Here is a 13,940-nt window from a genome sequence, read left to right on the forward strand (position 1 = left end):
CTGAAGGCAAAATCTTGATTTCAAAGTGTTGGAAATAATTTGAAAATAGATGAAGCTTGAAATCCACAGCAAAGGCATGTGGTGCTGACCACCACCCAGCCTTTCATTGTGTTGTAAAGATAGAAATCTTAAAATAAATAAATAAATAAAATAAAATAATTTTAAAAAAATCTAGTATTTGGAAAAAAATATATTTATATATATTAAAATAGAAACAAGCCTCGAGGAGCTCCCCAGCCTGCCCATGGTGAACCCTGCTTTCAGGAGATGTCCTGCCCTTGCCTATTGGTATGGGAGCCTTAACCTGATTCAAAGGAGCACGGAGCCCTTAAATGCACCTGCACCTCTGTTTTCCACTCGTGATCCGTGGGCAGCACAACCCCTAGATGTTGTGTCAGGAGAGGGTAAGTGCGTGGGTGCCTGAGGAGCAGAGGGACCTGAGCTTGCTGGAGCTGGCAGATCCAACAGGTCAGGCGGTCTCTTGTGAAATCAGCAGTGTTGCACGTCGTAAGAAACACGCATCCTCAGCTTCTGGCCAGCTTACTGATTTTTGTTTTCCCATCAGCATGATCAGCTCGTTGGCCTTGGTCAGTGATCACTGAAAGCCAGTCCAACAGATTAATAAGTAGCCAGACTGTAAAACTAAAGAATTGGAGGAGCAATTAGGGCTGCAGATTGACAGTGTATATTTCTTAAGCATCTTGCACAATAACATGTTCTAATTCATCAGCTGAGCTCTTAAGAGTGTCAACAATATAATTCAACAAAGCCTTCGTGTTCCCATGACCCTGCCTCTGTGAGATCAAGAGCAGCGCTCCCCCTTTCTCCTTGCTCCCACAGTTGCACTGAGAGCAGCAGGCTCGGAGGGCAGCCTCCTGGCAAGGTGGAAGGAGGGGACAGCTTCCAGCTGTGGCCAGCCACCGATGGGATGTGAAAAGGGTGGGGATGAGCCTGACGAAGGAATTGGGAAAACCAAGATTTCAGCAGACGGGTGGCTTATTTTTTTTCTAGTGCTTTGGATGTTTAGGGGGTGGGACTCTGAGCTTGGCAGCTTGGCTAAAAGGTCGGAGCAATGCACTTGCAGGAGCACTTTGCTAGACAAGCTTCTAGTGTATTGGACAGCACCTGCGGAATCAGCAACCTGAGCACTTCACAGCTGACCCAATCTTTGGCACAAGAAATCAGTGGTAGCAAGATCTGAAACAGACGCGCCAGTCAACATGAGCACAGCAGGCAAAGTAAGCAGAAATGTTTTTAGAAAAGTGTAATGTATTTTAAATGCAGTTTTTACAGGGACACCACAAATACTGGTAGTATGGCATAAATGGCAGTTTCGGAGAAAGCTTGTATGGTAGAGCTGCCTTTCCTTGCAGAACACTGTACGCTCCTAGGAAATGGTTATTACACTCTTCAAGGCAATATTTATTTATGTATTTATTTTAAATACTGAGGCAACATAAGCTAATGGTGCTAGAATGAGAATTAAGTCACCCCAGGGTGAGCAAGCTAATTTTAATCTCTGATTGGATGGGCTAATATAGAATATAATGTAGTGAGTGTTCAGATAAATAAATGTATTTACCAGCTGTGTTGATTTCCATTCTGAGATCCAAGGCTGGTTCAAACTATTGTTAGCTTCTTGACATTTTCTATCAGTTTATTAATGGTTTGTCTTCAGAAAACATTGTGTTATATTTCAGGGTTTGTTTATGTTAAGACAGTCATTAAGTTTGAATACGTATATAATGAGTTTAAGGGTTAAGCTAATGAAGACTGAAGTACGTATCACATGCAATGCAGTACTGAGCTGGGACTGAAATGAGTATTTACATCTTTGATAGAAAGTGATGAGAGACAGTGAGGTTGTTACCGCTGCTGATGTCAGTGTATCAAGCTTCTCAGGCTACCTGAGAGATGCTAAAATACACTGAAATGTGGCAGAATGGTCAATGGACAGGAAGCCATACATGGAAAATGACTGAAGGAATGAACCTTGCTGGAATGTGCCTTAAGAAAGTACCAGGACTGTGTGCCGCCAGTTGTCTTTACTACTCCAAAAGTGAACAAAACAAGAGAGAGGAAAAAAAATAAGGCTTTCTTTAACTCTGAGATACAGCAAGTACAAAATTAATTTTAATTCATGTGGAGGTAAAATCAGCAAGTTTGGCCCTCCATTCAGCCTTTGACTGAGCAAGATAAATAAAGTATTGAGGAGGACCTAAACCACTTTGTTTTCACCGTGTTTGTCTTGGAGTTAATACATGAGTTACCGTGCAGATTACTTGGTCATGCAGCATGATCTTTATCCTTTGTAAAAGGGTGTGTTTCTGCAACTTACTCTCCCTGTGCTGCACTGACTTGTCAGGCTGGTGGAAAACAGGAATAGAAAAAAAAAATGAAAATGCTGTGACTCCAGACAGTTCTTGCTGTAATAGATCAGTTGGGTGAGAATGTGCAAGTTGGTGCATCTGTGGGATCCTGTTATGGCTGACAAAATTTCACAGGGAATCAGCCATCAGAACAGAGCAGAGTTAACCAATGTCTAATTGTAATGAGAGAGATATTTGTTCTCAGCAGTCCACGGTTATTGGCTACTTTTTGTTCTTTAAGCTTTGCATTTGCAAGTTGTGTAATCATTATCGTGTGGTGTGCAAGAGAGTATAAACATAAAGCCCTTTTTTTCCAAAGAAATTTCCTTCGCCCTCTAAATGTTGCCCTTTGATCTTTGGCTTTACTTGTAAATTTTTTACTGATCACACTTGCACTTGGCATGTGAAGCATTAAATTTAGTGCGGATGTCTCTCGAGTGTCTTTTTCAAAACACTGTGCTCATTCCCACTTTGTGTCTGCCTGCTCAGAGTGTGCTATTTTATTTCATATGTCTATTATTTCCTAGTGCTTCTTCATTACCGGTTGACAAGTTCTTGCTAATTAGACATCTGTTTTTACTTCAAAAGCTTTGATATGAGAAGGTTGCTATTGTTCTTCACCAGAATTGTTCAGCACAGTGGTGCTAGACTGCACGAGAGTCCCCCCTGCTCATGCAGGATGCTTAGGCATGCACTGAACTTCTTGCATTGTCAAGACGATTCCACCTGAACACTTGCAGCCAGTAGAATTTAATGGAGTCACTGTTCCCCATAAGGGAGACATGGAAAACCTTATTCCATGGCCTGGAGTCCTTTAAAGCTGTGGGAGGAGCAGACACCGCAAAGAAAGAGCAGGACTGAATGTGGGAGCAGAGATATGAACAAAGTCAGGCGTGATCTTGGTGGAAAAAAAACATGGGCTTATATACAGTCACTTTGGTATTGGTTGTGGTTTTTGTTCACTTGTTTTTTTCTCTCTAGTTTTCCCTGTACCCAAGAAACGAGCAGGAATTTTGCATGTAGAAATGTAAGAATCTGTCTTGGTGTGGTGACCTTCCCAGTGCAAGTGCCATTCCCTTTTCCTTTGCTCTTTTTGCAGGTTATTAAATGCAAGGCAGCAGTACTGTGGGAAGCCAATAAGCCATTTTCTATCGAAGAAGTGGAAGTTGCCCCACCAAAAGCACATGAAGTTCGCATTAAGGTACTTAAAAATAAGTGCTATGAATTGCATTCAATCTTGCTGTTAGTCACAATTATTTCTATAGATTATTAGGATCCAGTCTTGGAAAATATTCACTAGGTGAGTAGTTACTATTCAGGAGATACTATGAAACATACTTCAAGTCCTAACTGTGATCACGGGTCAGGTTTTTATTTGTTTGTTTTTTAACAACATGCAAGAAGGCAAAAATCTGAATCCCCAGGAAGCAAGAATTTCTCCTTTACTTTCTTAGAATATGTGCTAGGAAATCGCTCAGCATGGCTGGGTGCCTCCTTTTTTATCTGGGTATTGAGCATCTGATACAGTCAGATGTTTTCATTTTAGAGCAGTTTCAAGCGTTGTTCAAGAGAGGTTTCCTCACATGGTGTCAATGGCTGCACTTGTCAAAATAAAAGTTGTAAAGGCATACTTGAAAGTTTTAAAAGAAATACGGCTGTGCTGAATGTAAGAAAAGGCAAAATGCAATGTAGAATACTACGTATGGCTGAAATTTTTTGGCTGAAACAATACAAATGAGGAAAATCATGAGTCACATAATCAAAGGCATAAATTTAGATTAGTTTTATTGTGTGCATATGTGATTTTGGAGAGAAGCAAGTGGCTGCTCCAAATATATGACATATGTTGACTTCTGTATGTGACATGACATAGATAAATGCTGAAGCATTCTTGTCATTCCTCTAAATCAGATCTTGGCCACAGGGATCTGTCGCTCCGATGACCACGTGGTAACTGGAGGACTGGTTATGCCTTTTCCAATAATTCTTGGGCATGAGGCGGCTGGTGTTGTGGAGAGTGTTGGGGAGGGAGTAACTTCGTTAAAGCCAGGTATGAAACAGCATAATACTGAACACAAACCTTGTGCTGAGTTTTCAGACTCCTGTTTATGTCAAGATTGTTATGTGCATGAATACTTGTATTGCTGAGTGTGTTCCAACTCTGAGTCTTTTCAAGGATATCTTAAAAACCAGTATGTACTGTTTGTTCACATCTTTCTGTGTTCCCAGTCTCGATTTATTTTCAGATTTTTTGCATTCCATTTCATTTGCTTTTGACAAAAACATCTGCACCTTGCTTTCCACCGGTATCGTGCTTTTCCTGTAGGTTCTCTGCTCTTGGTCAGAGGAAAACAGGTATTGGCTGAAGGTTTTGTAATCACAGTTTATAAAACTAATCTCTCTCAAGAATAATAAAAGTATAGTTTGTCGTACCTTGGGAAAAAGCATTAGACAACATGTTAAAGCACCTTCATTCTCCTAACATCTAAATAATCTATTAACTTTAGTAGATCAGAACTTAGGTCTTCGTGTTTCATTATTTCATTTTAAGAGTATCAGGACACAACTGGGATGCCCTCTCTGCTGCAGGTTTGCTTCGGTTCAGCGTCAGTGCTGAAGTGAGCAATGAAGACAGTGCCAGCAGCACTGTTCACCAAGGGCCCTCTCCTTGCGCTGGATGGCTCTAAGCACACATCCCCACAGGATAATCCTCACACTGCATCCTCTGTGAACCACAGACAGTAGATACAGAAGTCAGCAAAAGGTGTTGATTTTCCTCTAACCTGCTGCAAGATTTGACAGCATTTCACTACAATTTTCCAGGATTTAACAAATTCTAACAAGGGCTAAGAAGAAATATGCAGTGAGCTAAATCTGTGTAGAAATGCTGAATTTTATCCAGGCAGTTTGTTAAACTACCTAAGTCGTTCACTTTTAACACCTCTGTACTTCTACTGTCTTTGTTTGTACTGGCTGCAGCTATGAAGTCTGTCCAAAGCAGGTTGGTATGTGTGATGAGAACAAATTTTATTTGAGATCTCTGATTTGTTTTAACTCCAAAGAAATATGTGTATTTCAAAATTCAATTATAGCCCTGGCTGCTTTTTCTCTTAAGTTTTGGTTCAAAAACTTTATAAATCACTCTGTTGTTTAATGCTAGCTGCCATGTGTTTCCAGGTGAGCTGAAACAGCAGGTCTGAACACGCACACAATCATGTTTCTCTGATGTTGCTTAATTTACAACTCTGATTTCTAAAAAAGACATGCAAAGCTGTTTTACCAGAATGATTACTAAGCTTACAACAAAAAGTTCTAAATAAAGTGGGGGTTGTGGTGTGTGTGCATGCATGTGCATACATTTTATGTTCTGTAGGTCATTTTCCACTTTTTAGTGAAAATCAAAGATTTCCTTTGACTTCGAAGACATCAAATACTAGCCACATTTCAAAACTGCCACATCACAAATTGATCTGCATTAGGAATTATCAGTCTAGGGATTGTTCTGGATTTACCATACTTTATTGTTGTGGAAAATGTACAGCAGTAAAAAATTGCACTGAGGATGTAGCTGCTACTTTGCTATTCACATTGTGCTAGAGAATTACAGATGTCTTACCTTGTGTGTATCAGGGCTTCTCTGAAAAATATTTTACCTGCCTTTACTCCAAAGCAACAGTAATAGGACTGCAAATAAGAAAGGGACACAAGAGGGCTGGGAAATTAATAATTTCCCATTCTTTCTACATGCAGTTTACAGCTCTGTTATCTTAGCATGTCAGCCTCCTGTCCTAATGGATGTCAGTTTTATCTCCATTTCCTCACCTGCGTAGCATTATTTTTAAGTAGAAGATGCAAAAAACTGCTGAATGAGTACTTGGTGAATGGCAGCAGCTAGCAAGATTTTATATCAGAGCTAAGACTCAGTTTTATGAAAGACACCAGGGATATTGCATGTTGAAAGTAGTTGTCATAAGCGCATTAATTATGTTGTTTACATCAGAGAGATGGTTTATCTTCCAACAGCATGAGGGCAGATGAAGGAAATAAGTTCAGCACTGCACTACTAGTGCACATTTTTCTATGGATAAAATATGCTTGTTTTATGTTTTTACCTGCATGCTTCCTGCATGCCTTTTGTCTTTTTTTCTTTCTTTAACACCCCTGTCATCATTGTTTTCTTTCTAGGAGACAAGGTCATTCCACTCTTCATTCCACAGTGTGGGGAATGCAGCGCTTGCTTAAGCTCCAAGGGTAATATGTGCATTAAAAATGAGTGAGTTTCCTGGGTTACCTGTGGCCCTTATTTGATTTTAATTTACACAGAACTGACCGCATCCAACAGATCTCATTTGCCATTATTTCTGGTTATCTTTCAAACAGCATTGGTTCAGCTGCTGGCTTAATGGCTGATGGCACCACTAGGTTTACCTGTAAGGGAAAACCAGTTCACCATTTTATTGGTACAAGCACCTTCACTGAATACACAGTAGTGCATGAAACTGCTGCAGTCAAAATCGATTCTGCTGCTCCTCCACAAAAAATTTGTCTGATCGGCTGTGGATTCTCAACTGGTTATGGGGCTGCTCTGCAGACTGCAAAGGTAAGTACCATGGGCGTTTCTGGGCCATTCAGGATTGTGTGGCCTGCAAACAGGTCTTCAGCATGGCAGCCAGGATGTATAGGCTCCTTTCGCAGAGGTCAGGCTGGAAAGAAGATACTAGTTCTTTGCCTGCCTACGTTTCTCTAAGGTACTTAGGAATCTTCAATTCAAAATCCAATTTAAAAAAACTTATTACCATTTGTTAGGTTTTCTCTCAGAACTCTAGCTGTATTACCCCTAGAAAAATGTTATGAGATGATTTATTTTATTGTAACTTAAGTCTAGGAATACAGGGAGCCTATACATGGAAAATTCATGATTTGTAGCAGTACATGTATGTGACTTTTTATAGCTGGCACTACCCCCAGTAGAGTGACACTACAGATCTTAACACCACTGGAATATAGAGCGTCATAAAAAAAATCTGGTTATAAACCTGAAGCTGAGTGCTGTAATGAAGACCTAGTCTCAGACATGTATTTTAGCAACAAATTACCTTAGTCACAAGTAGGATTATAATAGCATAGTTGGCTACTACACTTGTAGGGTATGCATATGCAAATTTCTTTTTAACGTGTGATATCTAAGTTACAAGAATTGGCTTAGGTGAGTATGTTGACAGTAAGAACATGCATTGCACTTTACCTGGGCTGTAACAGGATAACAGGATACTGTGTTAATATGGTTACCATAGGTGGAAGCAGGCTCTACCTGTGCTGTCTTCGGCCTTGGAGGAGTTGGCCTCTCTGTTATCATGGGCTGCAAGGCGGCTGGAGCTTCTCGCATCATTGCCATTGATATCAATAGTGACAAGTTTGCCAAGGCCAAGGAGCTGGGAGCCACCGACTGCATTAACCCTAAAGATTACAAGGAGCCCATTCACAAAGTGCTGATTGGAATGACTGGCTATGGCGTGGACTACTCCTTCGAGGTCATTGGCCGTATCGAAACCATGGTATGTAACCAAAAATGTCAAAAGAGGCATTAGCTTGTTAGCTCTCTCTTCTCTAACCAGCTAAGCACCGAGGGTGAGGGGCTGAGAGCCACTGACAAATTGTGAAGCTAACTTTAAACATGTGAAATCTGGCTATCTGCCACTAAGATGTAAGGACAGAAGGACACTCACAAACTTCGGAAAGGGAGCTTAAATGTAGTCCCTCTATATTCTGATAGAAAGGGAGCCTAAGGAGGGTGGCTAAATTTCACATAACTCTGTATCTTCTTTCCAACTGTGTCGTATCATTAATGAATAAGACAAAGTAAGGAAACAGAACAAGATAAAACATGACAGCAGACAAAAGACGTGAGCTTGAGAAATTGTTTGATGTGACTGCAATAACAAAACATGAAGTGCAAGCTGAGTCCTGAGAGGAGAAGGAACCAAATGTTTGTGCTCCAAGTGGCAGGTCTTGCGTGACCCTGGCACGTCCCTCTCTGTTTTAAATGCAGGTTGCAGCCTTGGCCTCATGCCACTACAACTATGGAGTCAGTGTGATTGTGGGAGTGCCCCCTGCAGCACAGAATATCACTTTTGACCCCATGCTCCTCTTCAGTGGTCGCACCTGGAAAGGGTCTGTCTTTGGAGGTAAGAACTTGGAAAGATGCAATTTAACTGGCTTGGGAACTTGTAAATCATCTTGAATCAAAGCAGATGTATCTAAATTCACTGCTTAGCTTGTCTTATTATACTACCGATAGCTGGACATACTACTGATAACTATTTTGCTGACAAAGTAGCACAAAGAGAATTCATTAAGGAGACTCACTTATCAGAAGTGGTTACTGGAGAGAGAAAAACAGAGAGGAAGGGGAAGAGAGGAAGAGAGAGAGAGAAGGGAAGAGATTAAAAAAAATACAAAAAATGGGAGAAGAAAGGAGAAAAATGAAAAGGAGAAAAAAGGCAGAGAGAAGGAAAGAGGGGGCAGGGAGAAGGGGGCAGGAGGACAGAGAAGGGGGGCAGAGAAGGAAGGGGGAACAGAAAGAGAAAGGGGGCAGGAAAAAATGTAAAGAAAAAAGGAGAGAGGAGGAGAAAGATATGTGAGAAAAGGGCAAAGGGAGAAAAAGTATTAAAAGAGAAAAAAAGAAGGAATGAATAAAGGATGGAGAAAGGGAGAGGAAAACAGAAAGAGGGGAGAGAGAGGAAAGGGGTAAAGGAAGAAAAAAAAGTGAAAAAGAGGAAAAAGCAAAAGAGTGTGGGAGGGTATTGAGAAAGGAAGAGAAGGCCAAGAAAAAGACAAATGGAGAATAAGAGGGATAAAAAGACAGAGGAAGAGAAAAAGAAGATAGAGCAGGGGAACAAGATGGAGAGTCAAGAATCCCGGAGGACACTGGCAGTCAAACCAACCTGATTGCCTTGAAGGTCAGGCCCCAGCAAGCTGCCATCACTCCCAGTTCCTTCTCTTTTCTGGGCTCTTCCAGAGGATTCCTACACTCAGTAAGCCCTAGATCACTGAACACAAAACTGAAGGCCAGAGGAAGCTTAATTCCAACAAGAGATTTTCCCTTTTGCAACCAGTTCCTCTGATAGATTCAGCAGACACCTGAATAAAATAACGAAAGACAAATTAAGTTCTTCTGGAAGGGGATCCTGCTATTAGAGAGAGCTTTATTTAGTACTGCTTCTAAGAAAAATAAATACCTTGCTGCCCTATTTTGTCTAGGCAATCAAGTTTCTAGCTACCAACATAGATGTCATCACTGTGGCTTTTTTTTAATTATGTGTTACTGAGGGCATGAAGTATGAATAGACAGCCTGAATCAGTATTTCATGTGGGAAAAAGTTTGGATTCTTTCAGGATTCAAACTTCAGAAACTTAGTCTTGTATCAGTAAAGCACTTGCTGGGTTTGTCATATGCATTCCACTCCACTGTGGATTAGCTGCACTTATATACAGCACCATGTTTCCTCCTGGCACTCTGTATTACAAAGGTAAAGATATACTGCAACATTTCATCATGCTATTCTGCTGTAGAAAGTTTATCTAAGAATTTAAGTCCCTGTTTTTCCCATTTTCACAAGCATTTAATGGTTCATTATACATTGCCTGTGGATTCCTTTCAGGCTGGAAGAGTAAAGATTCAGTCCCCAAGCTGGTTGCTGACTACATGAAGAAAAAATTTGTTCTGGACCCATTAATAACCCACACCCTTCCTTTCAGTAAAATCAATGAAGGATTTGATCTGCTAAGGGCAGGGAAGAGGTAAACACTGCTTATTAAAAATTCTGTATAAATAAGAACTGTACCGTAACAGAATATGACTGACTTCATGACAGAGAATGGTGAAAGCAATGCACTGTGCCCCTTAATCTTGCCCAGCATATTGTGTGTCCATGAGCTGCAGCTGTAGTAACAAAGGCAGCAACACCTTAGCTTTTGAAATGTAAGGGATGTTTTATTTCCTTCCAGAGGAACTTTTGGATTCTGTTTCCTGTCTAGTTTGAGCAAAGAGTCTGAGTGGCAGAGGGAGAAAAACCCACACAGATCAGCAAATCAGTGCCCACCGTGCTTTGGAAAAGAGCAAGCAACCCAAGGAAACTGAAAATGTCAATCTGCAGAGCACCAGAAGTCAGTTACCTCACATTCCAGGAAACATTTTAGGATGAGGAACAGGAACAGAGAAATAACCTACATTTACTGGAAAAGCAAAATACCATTCTTCTTATGAGTTAGGGAACAGAGTCCCAGTGCAATTAGTCCTAAAGTCACTGGGTAGCTTGCCCTAAACTTTAGAGCTTTTCAAAAGGGAAACTACTTTGTGTATATACACAACTAGTATTTGCAAACTCAGAATCTGGCTCTCATCCATTCTTCAAATATTGTGAGTTCAACTCAGACTATGTTTTCACTGGATGTTGAAATCAGAAATATTGTTTGCCAGAGATGTTTGACAAGGATTCACCACGGCAATAATTGAAAATTCTTGTTGGCAGAAGTGGGAAATACTTTTGAGTATTTCAATACATGTGGGGGCTACCTTTTTGAAGGTTCTAGCTCTTTATAACTTACACAGTCTGGAGAATGATATTGATGTTTTCTTTTCATTGTCAGTTGCTAGCAATTTTTTAGGCATTACTTGCTCTAAACACAAAAATCATGTAACAGATGAAGAATTTTGCCCCTGATGCTTTCTTTTAGGTTTGTTCCCAGGTTTTAACTATGCAGCACTTACTCCGTTTTTTGACTGTCCTTATTTTAGATGTGCTGCAAATGTCAGTTTTGGATTTTAGTGTGGCAAACAGGGGAAGTGGCGAGGACATAGACAACATCAGTTTTGCTAAAATACCGACAGTCAACCTGAAGACAGAGACATGTTGCCCCTGATCATTTACTCAGTCAAACATTTTAGTGTTTACTAAATGAAATAGTGTTCACAGTGTTCTGCATAGAGCATGTAAGAATCCCACTGCGGTGTACCTATGATTGTTTAGCCAAGACCATTAGAAAGTTCAGATTGCCCTTTTAAACACTTGCAAGAAAGGGAATTAATCACCTTTCCTGATTATCTCTGATCTATGCACATTGTCCCCATACCTTAGGCCGGCTGCACTCTAACAGATGAGGGGATGAAAGCCAAGCCCTACTTTTGAAAAAATGAAATTTCTGGCCCCTTTCATCCATCATCCATACCAGAAATCAACATATCCTGCTTGAGAAAGGAGCCACAGTAGAGCTCAGTTAATTATTTTATTGCATGCTGTTTCTGATCAGAAAAAGAAAGAAAGAAAGAAAGAAAGAAAGAAAGAAAGAAAGAAAGAAAGAAAGAAAGAAAGAAAGAAAGAAAAAGAAAGAAAGAAAGAAAGAAAGATGCCTCAAAAAGTGAATGGGAATGCTTATACCCTGGAGGTATTTTTTTAGGTTTACTGTAGCAGGTGTATCTCCACTTACAGCCTGTAATTTGAGGGGGTTTTAGATCAAATTAACCCCTTCTAATGGAAAGAAAATGCTTATCTTTCCAATGCTGAAGTTTCCACTACCCTCCTGGCAGCCTTCAGATCTGCTCACCTACCCCCTTTCTTTCCTCATTTGATACCAAGTATATTCAGCTTGCTGGACCTTGCTCCATCACTTTCCTACAAGCTGAGGCAGGGGAGGTGAGGAGTACCCTGGTTAACAGTAATAACCTAGATTTTCAGAGGAGACAGCAGTATTGTGCTGATGTTGTCACAGGGGTTTTCTACAGTCACTAACTTGTCATTTTATATTGCAGTATTCGCAGTGTCCTGACGTTTTAGGATTCCCAAATGATAAACAGCAGATGGCTTAGCAGCAGCACAAACTTCATTATCCTCCAATACAACGGATACAAATTGTGAAATAAGACATTTCTGAATGATCTGCCACCACCACCCTTGAATAAAAGGATCAAGCTCAACATCCAGACTTCAAGCACAGCATTTAGAAAGAAAATAATCTTTCCTTCTACTTCAAAGCAGGAATCAGGAAAAATCTCTGTATTGTGCAGCAATTTTCTTTTAATAGCCAATGATACTACCATACTTGCTTCTGTCACAGGTGTTGTGAAAGGTTTGGCTTTATTTAAACAGCTTTTAACAGGCAATCTTTTAATAAAAGAAAAAAAAAAAAGCAAGCCGTTTCTTTGGATCTTAATAAAGCTGCAAGTTTAACAGCTCACCCACCAGGAAATTAAAGTACTGCTCAGTAAAACTCTAGGTTGGAACTAAGTATCCATCCTGAATGATTTTAGCATCCTCTTATTCCATTACCTGATAAGCAAGGAAAATACGGCAGAGATTAGGATTTCTGGGTGATGTGTGACCGTGTGTTTGAAATAACGATTTCAGTAAATCATAAACTGATGTACTAGAGAATCGCTCACCGATGAATATTTTACCAAATTAATACTTCCAAGCATTTTATGAAGAATGGTTGTGTTATATTTTGTTTTTTAAATTGTGTACCTTTTCAGTTGTTTTAGATCTGTTGCCAATCTACATAGGTGTGTCTGATGATTGGAAAACTGAGAATAAATATATGAATGTGCATCAATTATTATTTGTTTCCATTAAACAGAGGGAAGGGTGCCAGACCTTTAAGTGTGAAGACAGAAGAAGAAACAGGAGACAGGTAGCAGTGTGCTAGAGATCAAAGAAAGAATCATAATGCTTTCTGCATCTGTAATATGGAAACATGAACAGAAGCTATTTCTATCTTGGAAAACATGGTCAATATTGACTTATCTTTTAAAAGAGATGATAGCCTCTTACAGCACTAATCGGAGCTTGCATGGTAGCTGGGTAAAAGAGTCTGTGATAGAAGAGGACAGTGTGCTAATGATGACTTAGCTGTTTGTGTCAGCAAAAAGGGGCCTTGAGCAGCCCAGCAAGGTTAATGATTTGAAGACAGGTTTGCCAAGAGATTAGACCTTAACAAAAAGAACTGCTTAAATATGTGTGCGTATCATAAACTCAGTTTACATTGCAATTAAGACCCAAATTCCAATCATTTGTTTCTGTGTGGTTACCTGTGCAGTCAGGTCTGAAGGTTTTTTTGTGGACCATAAAATAATTCTTTTTAGGTGCAGTTCAGCTAAAGAATTATCTCTTCCAGGGCAGGCTACGTGTGAAACAGCAGCATGAACTGGATCACTGAAACATTCGAAAAAGAGGGAGAGGGGTTTTAGTTCTACTTTAACTGATCTCATCTGGACTAACATGGATTCGGTAGAAACAAGAGTGTCTCAGTTCTCAGGGTAACACAGAAAACATTTTCTGTGGGGCCAAAACTAATTTACTGTATCAGCTAAGAGACATCTAACTCATGCTCTAAACAGAAGACAAAGAAGGTTTGTTTATACTTAGCTTGTGGGGCTAGAAAGTACAGAGAGGTAAATTATCCCCCCTGTGCAAGACACATGGTGTATCTGCGGCATTCCCTATTTCTTGAAGTTTAGAAAATACAATAACAGGATCCAGAGTGGAAGATGAAAAAAAAGCAAAACAAAAACTGAGC

The 13,940-nt window shown here is 40.1% G+C and overlaps 1 protein-coding gene across 2 annotated transcripts; it reads left to right on the forward strand.

Moving 5' to 3' along the window:
- The first annotated feature begins 235 nt into the window (after positions 1-235).
- On the forward strand, positions 236-12,975 carry LOC121069840 (alcohol dehydrogenase 1). Of its 2 annotated transcripts, XM_040556342.1 has the most exons (10): positions 236-404; positions 1,085-1,238; positions 3,469-3,570; positions 4,281-4,419; positions 6,555-6,642; positions 6,750-6,969; positions 7,664-7,924; positions 8,419-8,554; positions 10,031-10,169; positions 12,178-12,803. In XM_040556342.1, the coding sequence occupies exons 2-10, from the start codon at positions 1,221-1,223 to the stop codon at positions 12,200-12,202; spliced, it is 1,128 nt and encodes a 375-aa protein (XP_040412276.1). In that variant the 5' UTR covers positions 236-404; positions 1,085-1,220; the 3' UTR covers positions 12,203-12,803. The 2 variants fall into 2 exon arrangements, with proteins under 2 accessions (XP_040412276.1, XP_040412275.1); XM_040556341.1 differs by lacking the exon at positions 236-404 and having other exon boundaries at positions 767-1,238; positions 12,178-12,975.
- Positions 12,976-13,940: the final 965 nt, after the last annotated feature.

The sequence above is a fragment of the Cygnus olor genome, chromosome 4 (assembly GCF_009769625.2).
Source record: "Cygnus olor isolate bCygOlo1 chromosome 4, bCygOlo1.pri.v2, whole genome shotgun sequence".
Taxonomy (NCBI): domain Eukaryota; kingdom Metazoa; phylum Chordata; class Aves; order Anseriformes; family Anatidae; genus Cygnus; species Cygnus olor.

What these genes read in the sequence shown, in the direction of transcription:
- LOC121069840 (XM_040556342.1), top strand. An exon ending in CACATGAAGTTCGCATTAAG is followed by an intron (nt 3,571 to 4,280) that starts GTACTTAAAAAT and finishes CCTCTAAATCAG; the next exon opens with ATCTTGGCCACAGGGATCTG. An exon ending in AGTAACTTCGTTAAAGCCAG is followed by an intron (nt 4,420 to 6,554) that starts GTATGAAACAGC and finishes TTTTCTTTCTAG; the next exon opens with GAGACAAGGTCATTCCACTC.